We start from the raw sequence: 25,826 nt of genomic DNA, 5'->3' as shown, positions 1-25,826 counted from the left end.
TATCCTGCTGTCTGTTGGTATCCCTCTTAATCTACCAGTCTCAATCTCCAGCTGATGTGAGGATGTGCGTATCTGACCAATGGCACACTACAAACCATGAGACATATGTGTATCCATGTAGCTGGGTCGAATCACAAACCCATCTCTTGTGAGGTGGAGAAGATGCTCTCTATAGAAAGCCATCTTCGTGCCCAACTCCTGTGGCGGCTCTATCCATTCCTCCTGGTATCCAACTGGGTCAGGTCTTGATGAATGAGTCTAGTAATCTCCACCCATGTAAGAGACATCGAGGGTGTCTGAAGAGAGTATTGGAAAGGGGGCAGCCTGTCCATGGCGAAGCCATGCATCTGAAACCATGATGTCATTTGTGCATTTAGCATGAAGTGTCCCCCTGAAGAGCTAACTGTCTGGAAGACTCAAGGGCCAGTCTAGCATATCTGTCTCTAGTAGTACTGCAGTATCTCACAAGCTGTGCACAAAGGAGGCTGAACTGGTAAGCACCTCAATCTCCATAGGAGGGGAAGCTAGCTCCGCTCGAATGATAGCGTGGGGTACGGAGGCCTTGGCTCTGATCAAGCGAGAGATCATAGATACCAAGGGCCTCTGCATACATCTCCAACCATCTTGGCCTACAGAAGGTCCCCATATCTGCACCACATACAACATAGCTGAGTCTACTAAAGTATCAAAGAGCCATAACTTTGTGCGAGGTTCCTGGAACTGAACCTGCGAACACATCCTCTCCAAGGCTCCCAAGGCCGCAAAAGCTGTAGTCAGTCTAGTCTCTGCTGCTCTCCCCAAAGAAAACCTTGGCTGAGTGAAGAAAACCCCAAGGTAAGTGTAGGCATTTGCATACTCTACAATCTCCTGACCATATGTGAAAGTCGGTGCTGATCTCTTGATCCACTGTGGTGTGGTGCTAAACACCATAACCTTGGTTTTACCGAGGTTTACAGACAATCCACTATCCTCTGCAAAACTGTGTAATGCATCCAACTGTCGCTGCATACCCTCTAATGAGAGAGAGAGAGAGAGAGAGAGAGAGAGAGAGAGAGAGAGAGAGAGTTTCTATATTTCAATGCTATTATTAGGTCAATCCAGCAATAAATCTGCAGCAAGTTAACCCCTTAGTGAGCTTTTGCTCTCGCTCGGGTCTACTGGCTTTTTTTCCAGATTTTTTGTACAAAACTGCTCAGGTACCAAAGTGAATTGTGTTGTTTTACAGGATTTGGAGATGGGTTTGATTTTATTATGCCACTTTTTAGTTTGGATTTGTGATGGCAGGATATCTTGCTACCTTTAATGGTTAATTGGAATCGTGTGAGATGGTCCGACTATGGAGATATATTTTCTCCTGTTGATTTGGTACCCGCTCCTTGTGCATCTTGGAGACTTTCACTTTTGAATGACAATACTGATCTCGATGATACGAGTTTAAATTCGATTCATGTTCCAACTTTGCTGGTCAGTATACAGATATTAAATACATGCTTTTGTGGGCATGCAAATTGTCACATTATTCAATAAGGTGCTCTGCTTGTTTTGTGATGTTTGGTTTTACACTTGGAAGATGTGGACAATGTGCTCTAATACGTTGTGTGCTTTTGATCAGCTGGCATCTTCAGAGGATCATATCTTGTCTTCTGTGCAAGAAACTGGCAGGTTGAATCGATTACTATCATATTCAAAACGCATCATTCTTCCAGGAAGGTTGGATTCTTGGACTACAAGCACTATGATTGTAACTCCAAATACGCGACTCGGCTTTTTTCTAAATTCAAGATACTTAAAACAATGTGGTTACTTGACCTATCCTCTTTGGCTAAGGGAATGATATCCCTTTTAGACACTGACTCATTTTGTTTTGTTTTTCTTGGACGTGAAGACAAACAGACTGCAATATTTTTCCAATTTTTCTTTTTTTATGTAGCCAGTTGTCATCGTTCAACAAATAGATCAGGTTTAACTAGTATCCTGATTTTGTTTACTTGTGAGAAAAACTATCTTATGTCTTTGTTTGTTTGAACTCCCTTCTCTCTGATAATATTGAAATAATGAAACATACAAAAAGTTTTTTGCAACTCTGGGGCCCGTTCGGCGCAAAAGTGGTGCACTACCAGAGGCACATTCTACACACCTCTCTAGATGGGTTTATTATATGTCCCACATACATGGACACACATCTCTCATATGGTGCCAGCAGTGCCATTGGCCAGATGCATACCTCCTCCCACACTCTGAGATTGGAGAGTTACATATGAGGGTCTATCACGAGAGGATCACATATTTCAGATGTGTCATCAAGAGGTGGAGCCAAAGGAGCACTATGTATGCAGTTGTACTTTCTATTTTGGAGGCAGGTACCATTGCTTTCTTCATGAAGACCGAGTCAGGGCTCTTTTTATTGGAGCTTAGGCGTCAAAGAGATAGTTTGGTCAAATGTGCATGCCTTCACATCAGCTTGAGATTGAGATTGGTAGATTTAGAGGAGTACCAGCGGAGGCTAGGACATGTCAGTAATGTCATATGGAACCAGAGACAGAGTTGCATTATATATGCCATTGTCCAGTGTACTATGAGATACGGGGCCGTGTTCACTCTCTTTTCAGAGAGGGTTTTGGACCATTGTCTAGAGTTACGAGATACCAAGATCAAAGATGACTTGGTTTGTATCTTTTAGAGCTGCGTAGACACAGAGGGTCCATTGAGAAGATCAATCGGAGAGAGACACTCCCAGAGACAGATCATAGACTTCTTCAGACTAGCTACCATGCAACTAGAGGAGCAGCCACCACTGCAGGTTTTAGAGTCCACCTGCTTTAGAGGTACATGGATTGACTGAGCCCTCGAGCTCGAGAGATCCAAACGGCCACGAATATGAGGAGCATCACGACATCGATGGAGACCACAACTGTAATGGGGACGGGCACCACATGTTAATGAAAAAGAATAGACTGAACAACTTTAAGCACTTCGAACGACTGAACTGAAAGAGATGCACGACACACGAGGGAGACGGGGAGTGGCAGTGTTCCAACCCAAGAGAGCACTGGCCGCAAACCATGGCGCCCCTTTCGGTATGTATTTATATTGCTTCAACTCAGTAGAAGCCGATACTCCAAGCTGTGCACCTCCTTACTGAAGCGTGCCAGAGAATGAGCCCCATGGCACATATTTAAAGGCCCTTGGCCTTTGAAAAGCAGTTGCATGGAAGGCTTCAAACTCAAAAGCATCTAGTCCCAAAAGCAGCAAGCACAGTTTCAGGGAATTCTGTACAGCCTGCCACATCATCACCCACTAGCGTGAAACGCGGAATTCCGTACACCTGCTAGCGGAATTCTGTACACCCACTAGCGTGAAACGCGGAATTCCGTACACCTGCCACCTCAGTATGTCGGTGCAAATTGCGGGTTGTCCGTACAGCTGCCACGTTAGCACTTTTTACGCCAAGAAATACTATGTGTGCGTAGGTCGTGCTTTATTTTAATATCTTTAGGTCTCCTCGTTCCCATTAGGTCCCATAAGTTGGTGGGAATTGCTCTTTAGAAATAGGCCACTCGGCAAGACTTTGCAAGTTGGTAAAACTTCTGCTTCTTCTTAGGCTTTAGGCCCCTCAGCCGGGATCTACAGGTTGGCTCCGTTCTTTGGTGGCTTGACACGTCAACAGTTTGTGACAACAACAGAAGAACGAGACTACTCTACTACAGCATAGAAGATGCCGAGTTAGAGTACTTACCATGAAGGACATTGACGAGATTCGGTAGCGGCCGATGCTGGACATCTTGGGGCACTGACGTCGATGTACCTTCTTGACCTCTCATGAGATTGTATCTTTGGTCTTTTGCTAAAGAGATCCTAGTCCCTCCATTCCCCCCCCCCCGCCCCATCACTCCCCTCTCAATAGTGCCCTACAATTTTATTTTTGTTGTTTAGATTTTTTTCCCAGACATTTTATTAGGTTTTCCAAAAATGTCACTTTTTAGGTCTCATAGGTCATTTGGCCTTCTTGAAGACGTTTGATATAACATTTCATTTCATCTCTCTCTCTCTCTCTCTCTCTCTCTCTCTCTCTCTCTCTCTCTCTCTCTCTCTTTCCCCCCCCCCCCTCGTCTGCTAGATCTTCAAGGTCTCTTGGCGTAGTTTCCTACGACGTTAAAACTCTCTTCTTCTTCTCGTTCTCTCTCTCTCTCTCTCTCTCTCTCTCTCTCTCTCTCTCTCTCTCTCTCTCTCTCTCTCTCTCTCAGGACTCTTAGTGGAGGAGATCACCACTTTATTGACTGAGACATTGCATGATGTAACAGTAGAGGCATGCCCACACACTCAGCCTGATCAGGGACGCCGTTTTGGGAGCATGCCTTAAAACAGTTGGTATGACGAGGAGTGTAGAGAGACAAGAGCACAGCTTTAGAGGGATCTTCTCTTAGGGTTTATCAATCACAGATAGTCTCGGATAGCCTTGTGGCATCTTGTGTGACGGAAAAAGCAAGCGTTCCTAGCTCAAATGGAGCAAGACTTATACCAGTTGTTCTTGAGTAGAGATTCAAGAGAGGCATGGTGTTTCTTTCATGAGCACTCCACCCCCCCCCCGAAAGAGCACTCCACCCCCCCCCCCCCCCCTCTTTCGCGATTACTTCCCTTGATGTGTGGGGTCAATATGCAACATCCTTATATACGGTCCTTGGATAGACACCCCTTCCAGATCCTCCTGAGAGCCATGCCCATCTACGAGTACCTTCTTCACCACTGTGTTGGTAAAGATGGTCATTGGCAAGATGAGGACCAGGAGGGCATATAATCATGATGGTCTAGTAGTAGAGCACTTTATACGTTCTAGAGATATGCTGGCAAAGGTTCTTCTAGTTCTGCTCAATCGTGTCATGTGCGAGGGTCTACCTAAGACTTGGAGACTATCTACTGTTGTTCCTATCTCCAAGGCAAGTGATCCTACAGAGCCTAGAAACTACTGCACTATTATGATTGGACAAAATTTGACATGTTTGTATGCATCTATCCTTGAGCAGCAGTTGAGCAAATGGACAGAGAGTGAGGGCATACAGGCAGCGGGACATGCTGGTTTCAGGAGAGGCTTCTCCACTCTCGACCATATGCTGATACTCAAGGCCATCATTGAAGAGGGTAGGGCACATGGGGGAGATATTTGTCGTGGCTTTCTGGATTTCCGCAAAGCATTTGACATGGTTCTTATAGCGGAATTGATGCACGGACTACAAGAGATGGGAGTGCCCATTGAGCTGATTTGGCGGATTATGCTGAAAGATTTGGGGGCAGCTGAACACATTTTGGGCATGCGGATTAGAAGAGATAGAGAGAACCACTTGTTATTTCTCTCTCAAGACAAGTATATTGGCAAAGTACTTGAAAGGTTTAATATGGCTGATACTAGGCCTATTGGTGTGCCTTTACTGCCACATACAAAGCTTAACAAAGTTGATTGTCCAAAAGATGATGTAGCTGCAAAGGCTATGAAGGGTATACCTTATGCATCAACGTGCGGATCTTTGATGTATGCCATGGTTGCCACACGACCTGACATTTCTCATGGAGTGGGAGTTGTCAGTAGATTTATGGCTAATCTTGGCAAACCACATTGGGAAGTAGTGAAATGCATCTTTCGGTGCTTAAAAGGTACACAAGAGAAATGTATATGCTATGGAAAGGGTACACTGGAATTGCGGGGATTTTGTGATTCAGACATGGTAGGAGATCTTGACACAACGAAATCCACCAGTGGATATGTCTCTACCCTAGCTGGTGGGGCTATCTCTTGGTGTTCGAGACTACAGAAAATTGTGGCACTGAGTACTACAGAGGTTGAATGTATTTCAGACACAGAGGCCTCCAAAGAAGTTGTTTGGCTTGGCCGTGTGGTCAAATGTTTTGGTCTTGCTGCTCATGCTCTAGTGCTTGGTTGTGATAGCCAGAGTGCAGTATGCCTGGCTAAGAATGCCATGTTCCATGCTTGACCAAACACATAGATGTTTAGTACCATTTCATTCGACAGGTCTTCGATGATGGTCTTGTCACAGTAAGATCAAAACCCAAGATAACCTTGTAGATGTTCTCACTAAAAGTCTTGCAAAGGCACCGCATGCGCATTGCATCCGGTTAGTGAGAATTGGTCAGCTTAAAGGTACCACATCAGGCCTTTAAATGGGAGGTTGTTGGGTGTAAAGGCCCTCACCTCATGTATAAACTCACAGAGGGTGTGAACACATCCTTATGTATCCTAAAGCATATAAAATACATTTATTCATTCTTTGTGTACTATCTAATAGTTTCTCCGTTCTCTCTCTCTCTCTCTCTCTCTCATCAGAGGATTCGGATCACTTTGGCCAGGCATGCACGACGCCCGGTCAGACTACCTACCATGGAGGAGATTGATGAGATCCGCTAACGACCGATGCTGGATCTCCTATGATTTAGCTATTTAGCTATCCCAGCTAGCTGCTTACTTTGCTTTGTTCACATCGAGCAGCTTAGGATTCCATACTATTTTTATTTTGTTATGTTGTTATTTTGTTACTCTGACTTTGTATCAGATCCACCACATCGTAACTTTCTGGTATCGTAGGTCACTTTGGCCTTTTGAAGACGTTAATATAACATTTCATTTCATTTCATCTCTCTCTCTCTCTCTCTCTCTCTCTCTCTCTCTCTCTCTCTCTCTCTCTCTCTCTCTCTCTTTGTGGATTTCCGCAAAGCTTTTGACATAGTGCCGAGAGCCAGACTTATTCGCAGATTACAGGACATGGGTGTGCCTACAGAGCTGATTTGGGGGATTCTGGCTCTATACAGGACAGTGATGGGGCGGGTATGCACCACTGACGGAATGTCTGACATGGTCCTCTTTACTATTGGAGTAAAGTAGGGATGCCCTCTATTTCCGACTCTTTTTGGGATGTATGTGGATGAGTTTTCGGACTATGTAGAGCGTCAGGGGGACAGGGGGGCTCAGCTAGCAGGGACATGGATTCCGCTATAACTATATGCTGATGATATTATGCTGATTTCTGACTCTCTAGAGGGGATGCAACGTCATTTGGATGCTCTGCATACATTTGCTCGTGACAGTGGATTGTCTGTCAATCTGGGGAAAACCAAGGTTATGGTATTCAACACCACACCACAGTGGGTCAAGAGGTCGGCACCCACATCTATGTATGATCAGGAGACTGTGGAGTACACAGATGCATATACTTATCTTGGGGTAGTCTTCGGTGGACCGGTGTTTTCACTAAGGAGAGCATCAGAGACTAGACTGACGAGAGCATATGCAGCTTTGGAAGGACTGGAGAGGATGTGTTCGCAGGTTCAGTTTCAGGAACCGCGAACAAAGCTTTGGCTTTTTGACACTCTAGTGACTCCAGCTATGCTCTATGGAGTTCAGGTATGGGGACCCTCAATAGAACACCATGGGAGATCTGGCAACACAGATGGATGGAGATGTATGGAGAGACCTCTTGTCGCTATGATCGCTCGGATGATTCGGGCTAAGGCCTCTACATGAGATTATCCGAGCCGAGCTAGCCACCCCCCCCCCCCCCCCCCCCCCCCCCCCCCCCCCCCCCCTCGTGGTGGAGGCATTGACGAGGTCAGTTTCCTTTATGCACGGTCTATGGGATCTCCCCAAGGACGGATACGTTGGGCTTGCCCTGGAGTCATCTCGACAACTAGCTCTAGGCGATACAGCATGTTGGTATGGACAAATGACAGCATGGTTTCAGTCGCATGGTCTCAACATGATAGATTACCTCCTTGTCTCTCACATGGATAGAGATCAACGGACTCATACGTCAGGATCTTATTCAGCTAAATACCAGGAGCACATGGATACAGCCGACACAGGAGTTAGGCACGAAGATGGCCTTCTATAGAGAGCATCTTCTCCAACTCACGGAGGACGGCTTTGTGACTAGGCCTGCATACATGGACACACACTCATCTCATGGGATAAGATGCGCTATTGGACAGATACGCACATCCTCACATCAGCTCCAAATCGAGACTGTCCGATTTCGAGGGGTGCCGACAGGAGCTAGGATATGTCATCTATGTAACTTAGAGCCAGAGACAGATCTGCACTACACATGTCATTGCCCGGCATACAATGAGATACGCGGCCGCTTCCACTGCCTGTTCAGAGAAGGGTTCGAACATTTTTCTAGAGTCATGAGATACAAGGATCAGAGGTGTCTCGGATTGTTCCTGCTAGAGCTGCGCAGACTTAGGGAGAGCTTGCTGAGGACATCAGAGGAAAGACAGTCTCAGAGACGAATCACAGATTTCTTTACACCAGCCAGAGGAGAGCCAACGGAGCAGTCATTACAGCAGATCTTAGAGCCTACTCATACTAGAGGTACACTGCTTGATCGAGCCACGACGCTTGGCAGATCCAGACATCCACGACCTCAGGGGGGTCTCCCACCACCGACGAAGGCTACAACAGAAGATACAGATCACTCTAGCTCGACATGCAAGACGCCCAACCAGAGTACTGACCATGGAGGAGGTCGATGAGATCCGACAGCGACCGATGAGAGATTTCATCTGAACCCACAAACCCCTCCTCCTATTTCCTTTCTCCTTAGTGTTTTAGTGTTAGTTCTTTGTAACTTTGTAATTTCCGTACTCAGACATGGTATCAGATTCACCAATTGTAACTTTTTGGTCTCATAGGTCATTTTGGCCTTTCGAAGACGTTAATATAACATTTCATTTCATTTCTCTCTCTCTCTCTCTCTCTCTCTCTCTCTCTCTCGCATTTGCTCTGCCGTACGAGCTGCTCTGCAACCCTCCAACACGTGCAACCTCATGCGCTCCTTCACCAGATCCGTCTCTTTTATGCACAATATCTAGGATCTCCCCAAAGATAGATATGCTCGCCTAGCTTTGGAGTCTTCTCGACAGCTTGCCTCACAGATGACATCATGGTTTCAAACTCTCACACAGACTAAGATTATCCAGCTCATCAGACAGGATTTGATTCAGCTAGACACCAGGAGGACATGGATAGAGGGAGACATGAAAGCTTGGCATGAAGATGGCTTTCTATAGAGAGCATCTTCTCCAGCTCATAGAGAATGGACATGTGATCAAACCTTCCTATATGGACACTCATTTATCCCATGGGATACGATGTGCTATTGGTCAGATGCGCACATCATCGCATCAGCTAGAGATTGAGACTGGAAGATTTAGGGGAGTACCTGCAGAGACGAGAATTTGCCAGTTGTGTTGTATAGAGCCAGAGATAGAGCTACATCACATATGTCATTGTTTGGTATGCTATGAGATACGAGGCTGCTTTCACTCTTTATTCAGAGAGAGCTTTGAACCATTGGCTAGAGTCATGAGATATCAGGATCAGAGATGCCTCGGGTTGTTTTTGCTAGAGCTGTGCAAACACACGGAGAGTCTCTTGAGGAGATTAGACACTGAGAGACATTCACAGAGGGAGATCATTGACTTCTTCAGAGCAAAAACTCGATAGTTAGATCAGCAAGCTTCATAGTAGACTTAAGAGTCCACTTATACTAGAGGTATATTGACTGACAGAGCCATTATGCTTGGGAGAGCTAGACGCCCACGATATCGATAGATGCTCAATCAAAGGATCAGGACATTAAAGCACGACATGGGACACGTCCAGTATGACTATTTACAAAGGTGGACATTGACAATGCTCTCAATGATGGATGCAGTACATCTCCGGGCAGCGCCCGATTTCGGACATCCTCAGACACTGATGTTCATTTTAGCTTTTTTTTTTTTTCGAGAAAAAGATCCTTCTATTAGTTACTGAAACTGCCCATAGGGCTACAACCACCTCTTCAAGAGAGGGCTACAACAACCATGGTGGGAGACTCTCCCAATGAAAAAACCAGCATATGTACAATGGGGCTAAATCAAGAAATGGGGGGAGGGAAAATCCACACAGGTGGTCGGTAGTGCCATCAGAGTACACCTTGGACCATGGTGTAGAAAGGCCCAGGACGCCAGAGTCGTAGGAAAGCCTCTCTGCACTCCGCATGCGGTCGGAGCTGCCGTGTAGTCCCTCGAGCTGTCCTCTGGGAGTGTGGATCAGCTCTAGCCAAAAATCACGTACAGTCTCTGCTGGTGGCACAGGGCGAGCCTCAAAGATGCGGAAACAACGGGCCCGCCAGATGAACCAGAGTGTCAGGCCACTGATGAGCTCCCAACACTCCTCTCTCTCACTGCACCACTCCTGTGGAGTAAGCTCTGTAGCAAGCTGAAGTGTAAGTCACCCCTCCTACATCACTATCATCTTGCTGGTGGAGGATAGCTCAAACTGAAGTGCCGGGCCCGTGAGGGTGGACCAAGCCGCTGCTCCCCAAGTGTACTGCCGAGCCGTGGAGAGAGCAGGCATCAGCCGAAGAACTCGTAGCCACACCTGCTGGGCCGAGGGACAGTCCCAAAGACAGTGACGCTGACTCTCCACAAGATGGTCACAAGCTACACATGCGGCCGAGAGACCACTATGCACTAGCCAGCTCCCAACTGCTGTAGCTCTATGTGCGACCAGCCACTGAAACAAGGTGACTCGCCTCGGCTGTTTGGAGTCCCACAACCTCTCCTAAAATGCTGTCAAGAACTCAGCTGTGAGACCCTTCTCCTGCCACTGAGGTGCTGCAGCGGGGTGGGCCTCTCTCTGTGCTGCTAGTATATGACGTCCCAGACGAACAGTGTACTGAAAGAACGGGACTCCTGGATGGTCTGCATAGCCACTCACCAGGATCCCACTGTACTTGTGCCAGTGGACAACACTCCCAAGCCCACAGCCTCCAGTGTCCAGTCTCAAGAGCTGCTGGGTCAGGATCTATGACACAAGTCCTCCCACAGATGCCCACTACTCGGATCCTCTGAAAACAGCACTCTGCCACCTACGGGGCTTCGACTGCAACTCGCTGAAGGCGTCCCCCACCCTGGGGCTCGAAGAAAAGGGATGGAATAGTCTCTGAGCAGGCCCTGATTGAGATGAGAACATCCAGTCGTGTGAAGGCTCCCATCCACCTGGGTGCTACTGGCTCGAGAGGCGTGAGCCACTCAGCTGGAACTGACTCTGAGATGTCCTGGCACTGTGGCACATGCTCTGCACCCCTCTCATGCCCTGGAGCTGGAGACCCTGCACCTCCTCTGACAAACCTGTGAACTCTAGCCAGTCACCTAGAGAGCGCGCTGGACCCGCTGCCATGGGACCCCAGGAAACATGAGGCGGACTACCAACCAAGTGGCCTCTCTGAGTGCTAACCATGGGGTTCCAGACGAGGGGCTGCCGTAGGCGCTCCTCTGTGCACGTAGGCTTTCTCTGCTCCAGGCCATGCCGCAAGAGCTCCCAAGATCGAAGCAAGCTCACAGCGAAGCGGTCCTCCAGTCTCCTGCTCAAACCAACTTTGCGCAACTCTGTAAAGATCCATCTGGTCGAAGGTTGCCAAGGGCCTCCTGCCTGAGGCACCCTAGCACGAAGCCGCTGTAGCAAGAACTCCTTCCAGGGCTCCTCACCTCGAAGAAGTCCTCTGACGATGAACTTCCCAAGAAGGGCTCTGCTCTGCTTGCTGGATCAATGATCCCAAGCCCTCCCTATGAACAAGGAAGAGTGATGACCTACCAAGCCACTTTGGCTCGGGCTATTTGAGTGTCACGTCCTGACCGAAGGAAATTCCTGATCAGCCTCTCTACCTGGCTGATACAAGAACTCGAGAAGATCGAGCAAGAAGTGATGTACCACATAGTCGCCAACAACACCTGGTTGGCAATTACTACTCTGCCAGCCAAAGAAAGTTGTGCTGGGCTCCAATGTAACAACTTTCTCCTGATAGACAGGAGAAGGGGAGCAATCTGCTGCTCGGGAGACAAGTCCAAACCCACCCGACAGCCCCCAAGTACCAAACTGCAGTCCGTGGGGGAATCCACCTAAAACCCTCTCCTGGCATCCAATTGGGCACACGAGCACTACCAACCGAGAAAGCCACTGTCTTTCTCCAGTTGATCAGTACGCCCGATGCACAAGAGAAGGTCTCCAGAGCGTGCTCACACCTGTGAAGGTTGGCCTCCTGGCCATCTAAGTACAAGGCTGAGTCGTCGGCAAACTCAGCGTCCAATAGCTCATCTCCCCGAATAGGGAGTGCTAAGCCCCGTAGACCAACCTGCTGCGACACCAAAAACCTACTCATCGCCTCCGCATAGAATAGAAAGAGGAAGGGAGCAAGAGGACAGCTGTCACCAGCGTGTGACTACTATCTATCCTTTTTGTTGATTTCTTTCTTATTATCTATTTACTTTCACTTTTTGGAAACAGCCCTCGGGAAATCTAACTGCCCTGCATTGCATAGCTAGTGTGGAACTGTCCAGAGGAAGTCCAGGCCTGAGGACAAGAGAGCACTAAGGTTGGACAAGGACTATGGTTAGCCAAGTGGGGTCATTGACTAGGCAAAGTGGAATCCTTTGCTACAGAGGCTACATTTCAGTTCTGGATGTGGCCGCAGTGTACAAAGAGGGTCGGATGACTTAGAAAGACACAATGGCAGCATCTCCTAAAATTTAGGGAACTGCTATTTTGGGACCTGAAAATGTCTTCGCGTCATTACGTGCAGTTTGACATGGGGATCATTTTGTTACTCTATGGCCAAGTCAACAGAGGCTGCAGGTGAGATATTTTTAGACCCGAGGGTCTAAAGCGGGAAAATGCACAAATGAGTGACACTTGGCACTATGAGGCCAGTTTACTACTTATAGAGAAGGCAAAAACGTGATTTATAGCTGGGAGGCTCATTTTGCAAGTTTCTGTCACAGGTTAAGAGCTATGGAGTGCTTGCTTTCCCTCCTATGTACAGTGCGGTGCCAGGAGTGATGCCCTGCACGCTACGCACTGCCCTCTCTCTCCCCTTTGGCAGTATGTTATGCCCCTCTAGTGGGCTCTTCATTTGACCAATGTACAGTTGTGTGGGTTCATGCGCGATTGCCGAGGCAAGAGCCTCTTGCACAGGTACTGGATTAGCTAGCGGCTAATCCCCCCGCAGGTACAGGTGAATTCGGAGAGGTTTCACGCCAGAAATCTGGTCCGATTCAAAGGGCAAGTAGCCCTACAGGTGCGGGAGCTCGAGGACTTGCTACGGATGCGACCGGCACGCGAAACGGAGCCCGAAACAGCAAATTACAGCCTGCTGTGTATTTTTGCAGGTTTAGGGTTTTGGCCCTAAACGGACCCTAATACCCCCAGGAGGTTCGGGGACGCAAGGGGACCGCTGTACAGGTGATCTGGCGCATTTTCAGGGCTGAAAACAGAGAATTCAGCGTGCTGCAGATTCTCGCCAGGTTTTGCAAAGTGCCCGTATGCGTCGGGAAAGTCATTTAATGCGTGGGAATACTGACCGTGAAGGGTTCTAGTACAGTTGTGTTGCCGAAATCGGGCTGGAATAGTGGAAATTCAGCCGAGTTTGTGCGGGGCAGCTTGTAGGGAACCACAGCGTTTGTTCCCTCTTTTGAACAATAAAGAAATACTGAAAGGGGCGCCTAAGTTAGGGGCCAATCTGGTGTCCGTCTACTCATACAGGTGCAATCTAGCAGCCTGTATCCCTCTCCCCTTTGTTGTGTCTTGAAAGTACAGGTAAAATAGACGACTAATAATGGGTGAAAGCTAAATCAAGGTTTGAAGTAAAGTCTACCGCCCTTTTTGGATTGAACAGGCCGGTTACATGGTTCCATCGACGGGATTAAATCACTTTTTCCCATAGAAGTGAACCTTGGTCAGTTTTGGGCTTGAAGACATAGGGGATCATAGACTAGACACAGGGAATTGCAATTATGGCTGATATACCAGATGATGTGACTGAAGAGGTTTCCTCTTCACAGGGTCAACAGACACATGAAGTGGGTGAGTCCTCAAGACCACCACAGACAGATGACGATATATTCAGGACCCAGTTGGCTACTGCTGTGGCTATGTTCACACAAGTAATGCAGAACCCGAGGTTTTTAGCCTTTCTGCAACCTCCTGTTCCGTCTCAGCAAGTTGGGTCACTGTATCATATTCAAAAGCCTGTTAAGGCTCGAGCACAGGTGATTCATACCGCACAATCAATGGAAACACCTGTACACTTGATGGAGAACATGCAGTCTCCACAACCTGTGCCTAAGGTGCAAGAACAGGTGGCTGAGATGCCAGTCTTTCAGGCTGTACCATTTCAGCCCGCCACCTTTCAGCAGCCTATATTTGGTTCTAATGGACAGGGAAGCAACCTACAGGCTATGCAACAAGTCTTCCCACCACCTTCAGTACACCCTGGCTATTTTGGAGGTGGATCTGTATTCCAGAGCATGGCTGGTCATGCACCTGGAAATCAGTTTTACACGCCAAGAACAGTGTTTGGGGGTGCTCAAACGATGATGCCTAACCCCATGTACAGTGTCATGGGTATGCAACCAGGGTTTCAGAGCACTCAGGGCCAATTTGGGATGCCACAGGCAAATTTTGGTATGGCTGGAATTACAAATCAGCAGCCAAATATGGCATTTCCAGGTCAAGTTAATAGCGGCCAAGGAACACAAATGAACCCTAATAGTGTTCCCATGTTTCAGTCACTTCCATATGACAATTTAACGCCGCTGGAGAGGCCAACTCCGTACAAAGAAGGTGGCAAAGGTGTGTCATTCACGACCTTTACAGGGTTTGATGACAGGAAGAAGGCTCTTTCATTCCTCCCGCAGTTTGACAAGGCCTATGCAGGGGGAAATTTTACAGAGGCTTCAAAGGTCCGCAAGGCAGTCACTTTCTTGACAGGGAATGCGGGACAATGGTGGACAACTTTATTGCTTCAAGGGCAAGCTCCGTCCACATGGATTTACTTCAAGCAGATTTTTGCAGCAGCATGGTTATCTGATGATTTCAAAGCAGATGTCATGACAGAATGGCACCAGCTAAATGGTGCCACTCGCAGAAATCTGGATGATTACAATCGGAAGTTTTGGAAAGCTCTACTTCCAGTAACTTCCTATAGGTTTGTGCCATTGACAGAACAAATTGAAAAATACTGTTGTGGCCTACCCAAAGGATTGAGAAAATACTGTACGAAGACAAAAGTCACTACTTTGACGCAGCTCATCGAGGTAGCAAACACTGGCAATGGTTTGCTCAAGGGAGAAGATTTTGAATTTAACACTGGCGTCAAGGCAGGATCAGGCAAGAAAAATTCAGCCAAGAAGCACGTTCCCAATGAGGCTCCTAAAGGGACTCAGGAGTCAGCCAACGCAGGGAAAGATAAAACTACGGCTGAATCAGAAAAAGGACCAGCAAAGAAATGAAAAAGACGTTTTCCTCGCAAGTCAGAAGAGCAAAAGAAGGTCCTGAGGACAGAAAACAAATGCTTTATATGTGAGCAGCCTGGCCACATTGCTTACAACTGTCCTACAAAGAAAAGGCCAGCTGATTCTGATGACAAGGAAGACAAGAAAGGAAAGAAGCCCATGACTGGTCTAGTGCCAGATACGGTGGGCGACAAGCCAAATTCAGATGCAAGTGAGCTTTGCAGAGCATGGGGAAAGGTAAGGGATCAAACAGTGCTTATCTTCTTTGATCCAGGTGCCAAAGCCAACTTCATTTCCCCAGAATTGGCTTCAAAGTTGGGAATCAGAGCTGAAGAGATGGGGTATACAGCAGAGGCAGGTTTGGCATGTCCTGGCCATACAGAGGCTGTGACGCCCATCATTGGAAAGTTGCGTCTACATATCCAGTCCTATGTAGATGCTGAAGAATTTTACATCATGCCACTGGACGGATGTGATGTGTTGTTAGGTATTCCTTGGTTGTTTCATGTACAGGGAATCCTGGATGCCTACAACAAAAAGATCACTGTACAGAGCAGAGGAAAGACTCACATTTTGGATGTAAAGCTTAAAGGGGAGTCTATTCCTACTGTATCAGCTTCTGCTATTACTTCTGTAATGAAAAAGCATCTTTCTGCGTACTTGGTTTTTGCACGTGAAGTGTCAGATTGTGATGAATCAAATTTATCTGTGCTAGATAATGAAAGGTCAATGTTTTTACAACAGTATAGTGACTGTTTTTCCGATTCATTACCGTCTCAATTACTGCTAGAGAGACCCGAGGACCATGCGATAGATTTGGTGCCAGGCAGTAGCCCACCAAATAAGCCTCCGTACAGGGTTAGTGCGGCTCAGCAGAAAGAGATAATGGGCCAAGTACAGGAGTTGTTAGAAAAGGGGCTGATTCAGCCCAGTTCATCTCCATTTTGTTCTCCAGTGTTATTGGTGCAGAAAAAGGATGGCTCATGGCGTATGTGCATCGACTACCGTGCACTGAACAAGAATACCATCAAGAATAGGTTCCCTATACCTAGAATTGATGATATTATGGACAAATTAGAAGGAGCAGTTATGTTTAGCAGGATAGATCTAAAGAGTGGGTACCATCAGATCCGCATTAGATCAGAGAATGTGCACAAGACTGTTTTTAGAACAACGTTTGGCCTTTACGAATTTTTAGTGATGCCCTTTGGTCTCACAAATGCTCCTGCTACGTTCAATAGGATGATGGACAGAATTTTCCGTCCACACCAGCAGTTTGTTGGTACATTCTTTGATGACATGATAGTCTACTCAAAGAATGAAGAGGAGCATAGGCATCACTTGGCCATTGTGTTCGAAGAGCTACGCAGTCATAGGTTGCTCATCAATGCAAAGAAAAGTGAGTTTTTTCTGGAAGAGATTCACTTTCTGGGACACATTGTCTCAAAGGATGGTGTCAGAATGGATCCTGCAAAAGTTGAAGCGATCAAGTCATGGCCAAATTTGAAGACGGTGCATGATGTCCGAAGCTTTTTGGGACTATGCTCCTATTACAGAAGGTTTATCCGAAATTTCGCTGAGATTGCTTCACCTTTACATGCTCTTCAAAAGAAGGCAGTCACTTTTAGATGGACACAGAAAGAGATTTCAGCTTTTAATCTCTTAAAGGAAAAGATGACTTCAGATCCAGTCATTGTGTTGCCAGATCTTAGGAAGTCATTTGTTGTCCAGTGTGATGCCTGCGGTAGTAGCATTGGTGCAGTGCTAATGCAAGATGGCAGAGTAGTAGCCTATGAGAGCAGAATTTTGCAAGGGCCAGAGATGATCATGCAGGTCTATGAGAAAGAGTTACTGGCTGTGATTCATGCGCTCTTAAGTTGGAAACACTCCCTGCTAGGTGCAGACTTTGTTGTCCAAACGGACCATCAGACCTTGCGATACTTCTTGACACAGACAAAGTTATCTGAGAAGCATATGCGATGGGCAAATATTTTGTCCATGTTCCATTTTTAGATTGTGCATGTGGAAGGCAAGAAGAACGTTGTGGCTGATGCCTTGTCAAGGAAGCCACAAATTTCAGCTGTGTCAATTCCTTATCATCATGGACTTGATGATATGAGGGAACAGTATGAAAATGATGAAGATTTTGCAAGGGTCTTCAAGCAACTAATGGATGGACAACGTCATGAACACTATCTTCTTAAAGACGGGTTCATGATGATGCATGGCAGATTGTGTGTCACAAAGCCATTGCGACGCAAAGTTATGGAAGAGAGTCATGTCCCACCGTATGCAGGGCATCATGGTATCGATGCTACAGTTAAAGCGGTTGAGACATTCTTCTATTAGCCTACATTGAGAAGGGATGTGGATGCCTTTGTGCGAGAATGCCTAATATGCCAAAAGGTCAAGTTTGACAGGCAAAAGGCACCAGGGTTATTGCAACCACTACCTATTCCAGATAAACCATGGGAAAGTATTGCTATGGATTTTATCTTTGATCTTCCGAGAACGCAGACAGGAAACGATGGTATTTGGACCATTATTTGTAGATTTAGCAAACAGGCTCATTTTATTCCTGTCAGGAAGAAGATAAAGCCAGATCAGATGGCACGCTTGTTTATGAGCAATATTTTCAAGTATCATGGCATGCCACAGTCGATTGTTAGCGACCGTGATCCACGCATGACAAGTTTGTTCTGGAGAGGCTTGTTTGAGAATATGGGCACCACGCTCAAATTCTCTTCGTCATTTCATCCTCAAACAGATGGGCAGTCAGAAGAGGCAAATTCTACTGTCCTAGATCTGCTGAAGTGCTATGTGTCAGAGCATAAAGGAAAGTGGGAGCAGTATTTGCCATTGGTGGAGTATGCATACAATAATACAGTGCATTCATCAACTGGCAAGGCACCCTTTGAGATAGTTGAAGGTGGCAAGAAAGTTCCTCCCATACTGCATACAAAGGACAAGATATTTGAAGCAGATAAGTATGTTCAGGACATGGATGAAATGTACAAGAAGGTCAAAGTGGCCTTAGAAAGGACTCAGGCAAAGCAAAAGAAAGCAGCTGATCGTCACCGTCGTGAAGTGGTATATTCACTTGGTGATTGGGTGCTTTTACGCTTTGAAAAGGCAAGGTTAAAGAAGATGAAGGGCAAGGAAAGACTGTTTCCAAAGCTCAGTATGCGTTACTATGGGCCTTTTCAAGTATGCGACATAATCAGTGATGTTGCATATAGGCTGAAATTGCCTGACAGTTGGAAGATTCACAATGCGTTTCATGTGAGTCTTCTCAGACCCTATGTGGGTGATGTGCCAGAAGATATGCCAGTTGAAGATCAGCCGGAAGTCGAGGAACTTGACGAGATCTTGGTCCCTGAACAGATTTTGGCACACAAAGAAAGGAAAGTGAAAGGCAAGGTTGCTAGGCGTTACTTGGTAAAGTTCAGAAACTATCCACCAATGGATGCTAAGTGGATGGAAGAAGGTGAACTTGCAGAGTCACCAACTGTGTTATCACTTTACCTGGAAGCCTTCGATTTGCAACCTACCTTGACCCCTTGAGTTTCAAAGCTACATGGATTGTCAGTGTGACAATGGCTTCTGAAACAAATGATGTACATGGTATTTAAAGTGAGCTCAAATCAAATACCTGTTACATGAATGTTAGAGCTGTACAGATTGTCAGGTTGGCAATTGCTCTTAAGGAAAGTCCAAAAGTTTGGTTAGTGCTGTAGAAGTGAGTATTTCTTGTCAGTTTGTCAAGGATACAGTGATTGCTTCTATTGAAGAGTACATGTGTAACTGCATTCTTAAACTGTCGGTTTGGGTATGCTCAAAAGTGTTACGGGATCCAACGTGTACTATAAGACAGTGGCAAAATGTGCAGCTACCATTTTGTCATTGGAAAGTTAGTGACTCAAAGCAATGGCAGAGTGCGAAGCTACCACTATGTCATTGGGACAGGGTTCACACGCAGGCAATACATGAGTCGACGAGGTGTTGAATACACTAGGGTTGACAATGAGCATGTATGTGTCGTAAATGTGTCGACAGGTGTTGAATACATCAGCGTTGACAGTAAGCATGTACGACATAGATGCAAACGAGGACGTTTGAGATTTCAAGAGGGGGGTATGTCACCAGCGTGTGACTACTATCTATCCTTTTTGTTGATTTCTTTCTTATTATCTATTTACTTTCACTTTTTGGAAACACCCCTCGGGAAATCTAACTGCCTTGCATTGCATAGCTAGTGTGGAACTGTCCAGAGGAAGTCCAGGCCTGAGGGCAAGAGAGCACTAAGGTTGGACAAGGACTATGGTTAGCCAAGTGGGGTCATTGACTAGCCAAAGTGGAATCCTTTGCTACAGAGGCTACATTTCAGTTCTGGATGTGGCCGCAGTGTACAAAGAGGGTCGGATGACCTAGAAAGATACAATGGCAGCATCTCCTAAAATTTAGGGAACTGCTATTTTGGGACCTGAAAATGTCTTCGCGTCATTACGTGCAGTTTGCCATGGGGATCATTTTGTTACTCTGTGGCCAAGTCAACAGAGGCTGCAGGTGAGATATTTTTAGACCCGAGGGTCTAGAGCGGGAAAATGCACAAATGAGTGACACTTGGCACTATGAGGCCAGTTTACTACTTATAGAGAAGGCAAAAACGTGATTTATAGCTGGGAGGCTCATTTTGCAAGTTTCTGTCACAGGTTAAGAGCTATGGAGTGCTTGCTTTCCCTCCTATGTACAGTGCGGTGCCAGGAGTGATGCCCTGCACGCTACGCACTGCCCTCTCTCTCCCCTTTGGCAATATGTTATGCCCCTCTAGTGGGCTCTTCATTTGACCAATGTACAGTTGTGTGGGTTCATGCGCGATTGCCGAGGCAAGAGCCTCTTGCACAGGTACTGGATTAGCTAGCGGCTAATCCCCCCGTAGGTACAGGTGAATTCGGAGAGGTTTCACGCCAGAAATCTCGTCCGATTCAAAGGGCAAGTAGCCCTACAGGTGCGGGAGCTCGAGGACTTGCTACGGATGCGACCGGCACGCGAAACGGAGCCCGAAACAGCAAATTACAGCCTGCTGTGTATTTTTGCAGGTTTAGGGTTTTGGCCCTAAACGGACCCTAATACCCCCAGGAGGTTCGGGGACGCAAGGGGACCGCTGTCCAGGTGATCTGGCGCATTTTCAGGGCTGAAAACAGAGAATTCAGCGTGCTGCAGATTCTCGCCAGGTTTTGCAAAGTGCCCGTATGCGTCGGGAAAGTCATTTAATGCGTGGGAATACTGACCGTGAAGGGTTCTAGTACAATTATGTTGCCGAAATCGGGCTGGAACAGTGGAAATTCAGCCGAGTTTGTGCGGGGCAGCTTGTAGGGAACCACAGCGTTTGTTCCCTCTGTTGAACAATAAAGAAATACCAAAAGGGGCGCCTAAGTTAGGGGCCAATCTGGTGTCCGTCTACTCATACAGGTGCAATCTAGCAGCCTGTATCCCTCTCCCCTTTGTTGTGTCTTGAAAGTACAGTAAAATAGACGACTAATAATGGGTGAAAGCTAAATCAAGGTTTGAAGTAAAGTCTACCGCCCTTTTTGGATTGAACAGGGCGGTTACAACAGCCTTGTCTGACCGAGCATGTAAGCATGAAGCGATCACCTCTACCTCCTGCCAAGAGTACCTGACTATGAGCGTGTCTGTACAGAGATGACACCCCTTTGATCCAAGCATCTGAGAAGCCCATCCTGCGTAGAGTGCCCTCTAGAAAGTCCCAGTCAACTCTGTCGTATGCCTTCTTAAAATCGAGAAGAAGAATCAGGAGGTCCTCACCACGGAGCCGTGCCAGGGCAGAAGCCTCCCAAAAAGTAAAGATGTTGTCAAGGATACTGCGTTCCTTGACAAAACTTGTCTGAGTCCCATGTATAAGGCTCTTGAGAAGTGGCTGAATCCTCAAACTCAGAGCCTTGGCAAGAATTTTGTAGGCTGAGTTGAGGATGGTGATGGGGCGCCAGTATCGAATCTCATCCAAGGAGCCACCCTCCTTTTGAATGAGGTAGATCAGGCCCTCACTCATGTTGTTAGGCATCACTCCTGTGTGCAAAATGTACTGAAAAGCACTACAGAGATCTAGGCCATGCAGGTCCCAGTACTCCAAGAAAAAACTGGGAGTCAACCCATCCTCACCTAGACAACTACCACGGGGGAGGGCCCTAAGAGCTGTGTGCAGCTCCTCAAGGTGAAGTGGCAGCTCAAGCCTCTGACGCATCTCATCAGTCACAAGACAAGGCATCTGTCCCCAAACCTGCTCCCTGTATGCATCCTGACACTCTGACTGGGACTCTGCAGACAGTAACTCACGGTAAAAGTCAGTAGCAACTGCACTCATATCTTCGGGCTTAGAAGCAACTGACCCGTCTGGCCTCCTCAACTGACTGACCTTGGCATGCGAGTGCCGAGGTCCCACTGCCTCAAAGAAAGCACTAGTCACTCTGTCGCCCACCTGGGTCCACTGAGACGCCTATCGGTGAAAGCAAACTCATGTCGCCTCTCCTCTATGTTAGGAAGCTCCTGTCGAGCCTGCTCAGTGCTGTAACTGCTCCTCCAACCAAGGACTGTCTGGATGCTGCTCCTGCATCCCCTGTAACGAAGCAATGCCGCGTCTGAGACGCTGCTCCTCCTCTCTCGCTCTAGCCCGGCGAGCCAGAGACTCTTGGAGAAAAAAGCGGCTAATCTGGGCTAGGCCTGAGGCCACTCTGTTAGCACACATGTCCCGTAGGTCGACTGTGGAACTGAAGCAGGAGGGAGGGAGAAGGAGCTGGGGGGAGCAGTGGAGAAGAGGGGCGCGAGGGAGCGGCAAAGGTAGAGGGGCGGGGGGAAGAGGCGGCGGGGAGGATGCTTTTGGAAGAGGGGGAGAACTCTGGGGGGGGGAGGGGCTGTCGAGGGTGAAGCTGGGGTGGGGGCTGGAGCAGGGACCTCATCCTGCTCAAGAGGACCAAACTGGTTCCCCGTGGGAACCCACTGCTGCTGAGTAGGCACCTGAGGACCACTCTGAGTGCTAGGCTGACGCTGTGGCCCCTGTCGTCGTCTACCGCGGGCCTGCTGCCATCCCTCCTCCGCTGGAGCCCCAGGCTCAGAGGGTGGCTCTGCATGTGTGCGTTGTGTCTGTCTGTGTCTGCTGGCCAGCCCTTGCAGGCTGGGGCTGAGGCTGTGGTGTAGGTCGAGGCCTCCTTCGTGGACAGGCCTTCGCTAGATGGCCCATCTATCGACAAATAAAGCACTGGTTCGGGAGGCCCGAATACTTCACACTCTGTCTAAACCAACCCCCACTCACCCGAGGCAGAAGAATAACCTTCGGGAGCGTGTGAGTGTCTCTGACCAAAACGCAAACTGAGGGAATGCCAGCCGCCTTGGCAGCTACTGAGGCTGCCGTGCAAGGTGTCTCTAGGACAGGCCCAATGGTTGAGCCGATCCTGGAAATAAGTGGTAAGTACTCCCTCCGCAAACCCGGGAAGCAAACAGAGATGGGGATGTCTGCCTCCTCTACCAAAACATCCGAAGCAGGGTCGAAACCGTGTCTCCACTGTTGAAAGTGGGCACGTGCGGCTTGGATGGTCAGTGGACTCATGGCGATGACCTTGGACGCCATCTCGGAGGTCTCAAACTCGATCTGATATTAACCTCGTCCGAGTATCTGTACATCCAAGATCTTGCCCACCTCTGCAAGGAGGCGGGCTTGGAGAAGGTCACGCAGCTCTCCTCTGCTAGGTCGGATGCCGAGAATCTTGCAGATGACAGAAGTCGCCTGCAATCGCTCTACCTCTGTGACAAGGCTCGCTTGCTCTGTCGGTGAAAGAGCAAGTCGAATGGTGGGCTCAGCGGGGTCGGGTGAGGGGGCCTCGGATGAGTCCCTCTGTGGCGGAGCTGGAACCTCCATTTGTGTCTACTGATGTGGCGAAAAAATGGGCGGTGGAGAGAATCCCATTTTAGCTTTTATTTTACCTCATTTTATATTGTACCCAGACATTGTATTAGACCCACCAAGATTGTATCAGTTTGGTCTCTCTCTCTCTCTCTCTCTCTCTCTCTCTCTCTCAGTCCCCTTGCCCCTGAAGAGGATGAAGCACTTGCTGCAAACAATCGATGGAGATTTTTGCTGAGAACGTGAGCGTGAGAGAGAGAGAGAGGGATCGACACAGGTTTCTTTTCGTACGGCTGAACCCAGCTCACACGCTATCTCACTTTTCTTATGTTATTGTTTTTAGGGTACACATTGTAAGGGGGCCATTTAAATGGCCCAAGGGGTGGTTCACACCCCAAAGTATAAAATATATATAAGTGTACAAGAGAGGTGGCCAAATAGGCCTTTAGACCCAACAACCTCCCACTTAAAGGCCCTGTGTGGTACCTTTAAGTAACTCCCACCAAGTGTAAGCAATGCTGATGTTGTGTCTTAGCAAGAAACTTAGTGAGAACATCTGCAGGGTTATCCTGTGTTTTGACCTTTGTCAATGTGACAAGGCCATCATCCAATACCTGTTGTATAAAATGATACCGCACATCAATGTGTTTGGTACGAGCATGAAACATGGCATTCTTAGCCAGGCATAAAGCACTCTGACTATCACAACCAAGTATTGGAGCATATGCAGGAAGATCAAAATCTCTGACCAAACTGCCAAGCCAAATAGCTTCCTTAAAAGCCTCTGTGGCTGAAATATATTCAGCCTCTGTGGTGCTCAATGCCACAATCTTTTGTAACCTTGAACACCATGAGATAGCACCTCCAGCAAGTGTGAATACATATCCACTAGTAGACTTTCTAGTGTCAAGATCACCTGCCATGTCCGAATCACAGAAACCCCGCAATGATAGTGTACCCTTTCCATAACATATACATGTGTCTTGTGTACCTTTTAAGTACCTAAAAATGCTCTTCACTGCCTCCCAATGTGGTTTGCCAAGATTAGACATAAACCTTAAGCAATGTCTGGTCGTGTAGCAACCATGGCATACATCAATGAACCACAAGCTGAAGCATAAGGAATGCTTTTCATAGCATGGGCACCTACATCATCGTTTGGGCAATCAAGCTTGCTTAGCTTTGTGTGCGGAGGTAAAGGCACACCAAGAGGCTTAGCATCAGCCATATTAAATCTCTCAAGCACTTTCTTGATGTACTTGTCTTGAGAAAGGAATAAAAGACGCTTCTTTCTATCCCTCGTAATACGCATACCCAAAATATGTTCAGCTACACCCAATTCTTTCATCGAGAAAGCTGAATTGAGCTCCTTTTTCAAAGCATTCAAAGTCTCCTTATGCTTTCCAGCAATCAACATGTCATCCACATATAGTACTAGCACAATAAGACTACCATTAGGAGCCTTTTTAGTGTAAAGACAGTGATCTGCATGGCTGCGTTTGAACCCATGGTTGGAGCATAAAAGTATGAAACTTCTTGTACCACTGTCTAGGGGATTGTTTCAACCCATACAAGCTACGTTTCAGTTTGCATACCAAATGCTCTTTCCCTGGAATGACAAAGCCCCCAGGTTGTTGCATGTACAGCTCCTCATCCAAGTCACCATGTAAGAAAGCAGCAATCATATCCATTTGATCTAGCTCCAAATCCAAGATAGCACATAGAGCAAACAACACACGGAGAGTAGACATCTTAACTACAGGTGAGAAGATCTCCTGAAAGTCAATGCCTTCCTTCTGTGCATAACCCTTAGCAACTAGACGTGCTTTGTACTTGGGTTTGTCATCAACACATTTGACCTTATAAACCCACTTGTTAGGAATAGCCTTTCTTCCTTTGGGCAAAGGCACAAGCTCCCATGTATTATTTGCATACAGTGATTGCATCTCAGATTTCATTGCAAGCTCCGAGTTACTTTTGTCTTCACAAGACTGGGCGTCTTTGTATGTAAGAGGCTCTCCCTCATCAGTCGACAAAATACAATCCAAAGATGGCTGAAACCTCTCTGGTTGACGTCTCTGATGCGTAGACCTCCTCACCCAATGATCTATGTTTACCGGCAGTGGGTCTACATCATGCGGAACATTAACCCCATCAATTAGAGGCTGATTTTCAGTATTTATACCCTGCTGTAATTGATTTTCAGGCTGCTGTAACTGATTTTCAGCATGCTGATTTTGACCCTCGGGCTGAATTTCAGCATCCCCCTGCTGTCCATTATTATCTGGCTCAATGATAACATGCTGACCCTCATGACCAGCATCAAAAGGAGCTGAATTTTCAATAGAAATGGCTGTGGAAGTGGCTGATCATGTTGAAATTTCACTTTTTTCTTATCCAAGTCATTGGATGTGGCATTTTTCAGCAGCTTAGGTTCATTAAATACCACATCCTGGTTGCGAATTACCTTATGTGACCCCGGAATCCAAACTCTATATCCCATTTCACCTTCATCTCCATAACCCAAGAAGATGCCTTTCAAGGATTTCATATCGAGTTTGGTTCTCAA

General features: G+C 47.2%; 1 protein-coding gene across 13 annotated transcripts in view; it reads left to right on the top strand.

The window, feature by feature from the left end:
- Positions 1-25,826, top strand: part of LOC147459986 (phytyl ester synthase 2, chloroplastic-like) — a 163,856-nt gene that overhangs the window by 56,633 nt on the left and 81,397 nt on the right. For all 13 annotated transcript variants that reach the window (XM_086511141.1, XM_086511140.1, XM_086511139.1 and 10 more), the window contains 3 exons: positions 1,092-1,196; positions 1,285-1,464; positions 1,613-1,710. In XM_086511141.1, the coding sequence (XP_086367267.1) occupies positions 1,092-1,196; positions 1,285-1,464; positions 1,613-1,710 (383 nt within the window). The remainder of the gene's footprint in view (positions 1-1,091; positions 1,197-1,284; positions 1,465-1,612; positions 1,711-25,826) is intronic.

This window comes from Adiantum capillus-veneris, chromosome 4 (genome assembly GCF_014529385.1).
Source record: "Adiantum capillus-veneris isolate H3 chromosome 4, ASM1452938v2, whole genome shotgun sequence".
NCBI lineage: Eukaryota > Viridiplantae > Streptophyta > Polypodiopsida > Polypodiales > Pteridaceae > Adiantum > Adiantum capillus-veneris.
This window is presented reverse-complemented; position numbering and strand designations above follow the sequence as displayed.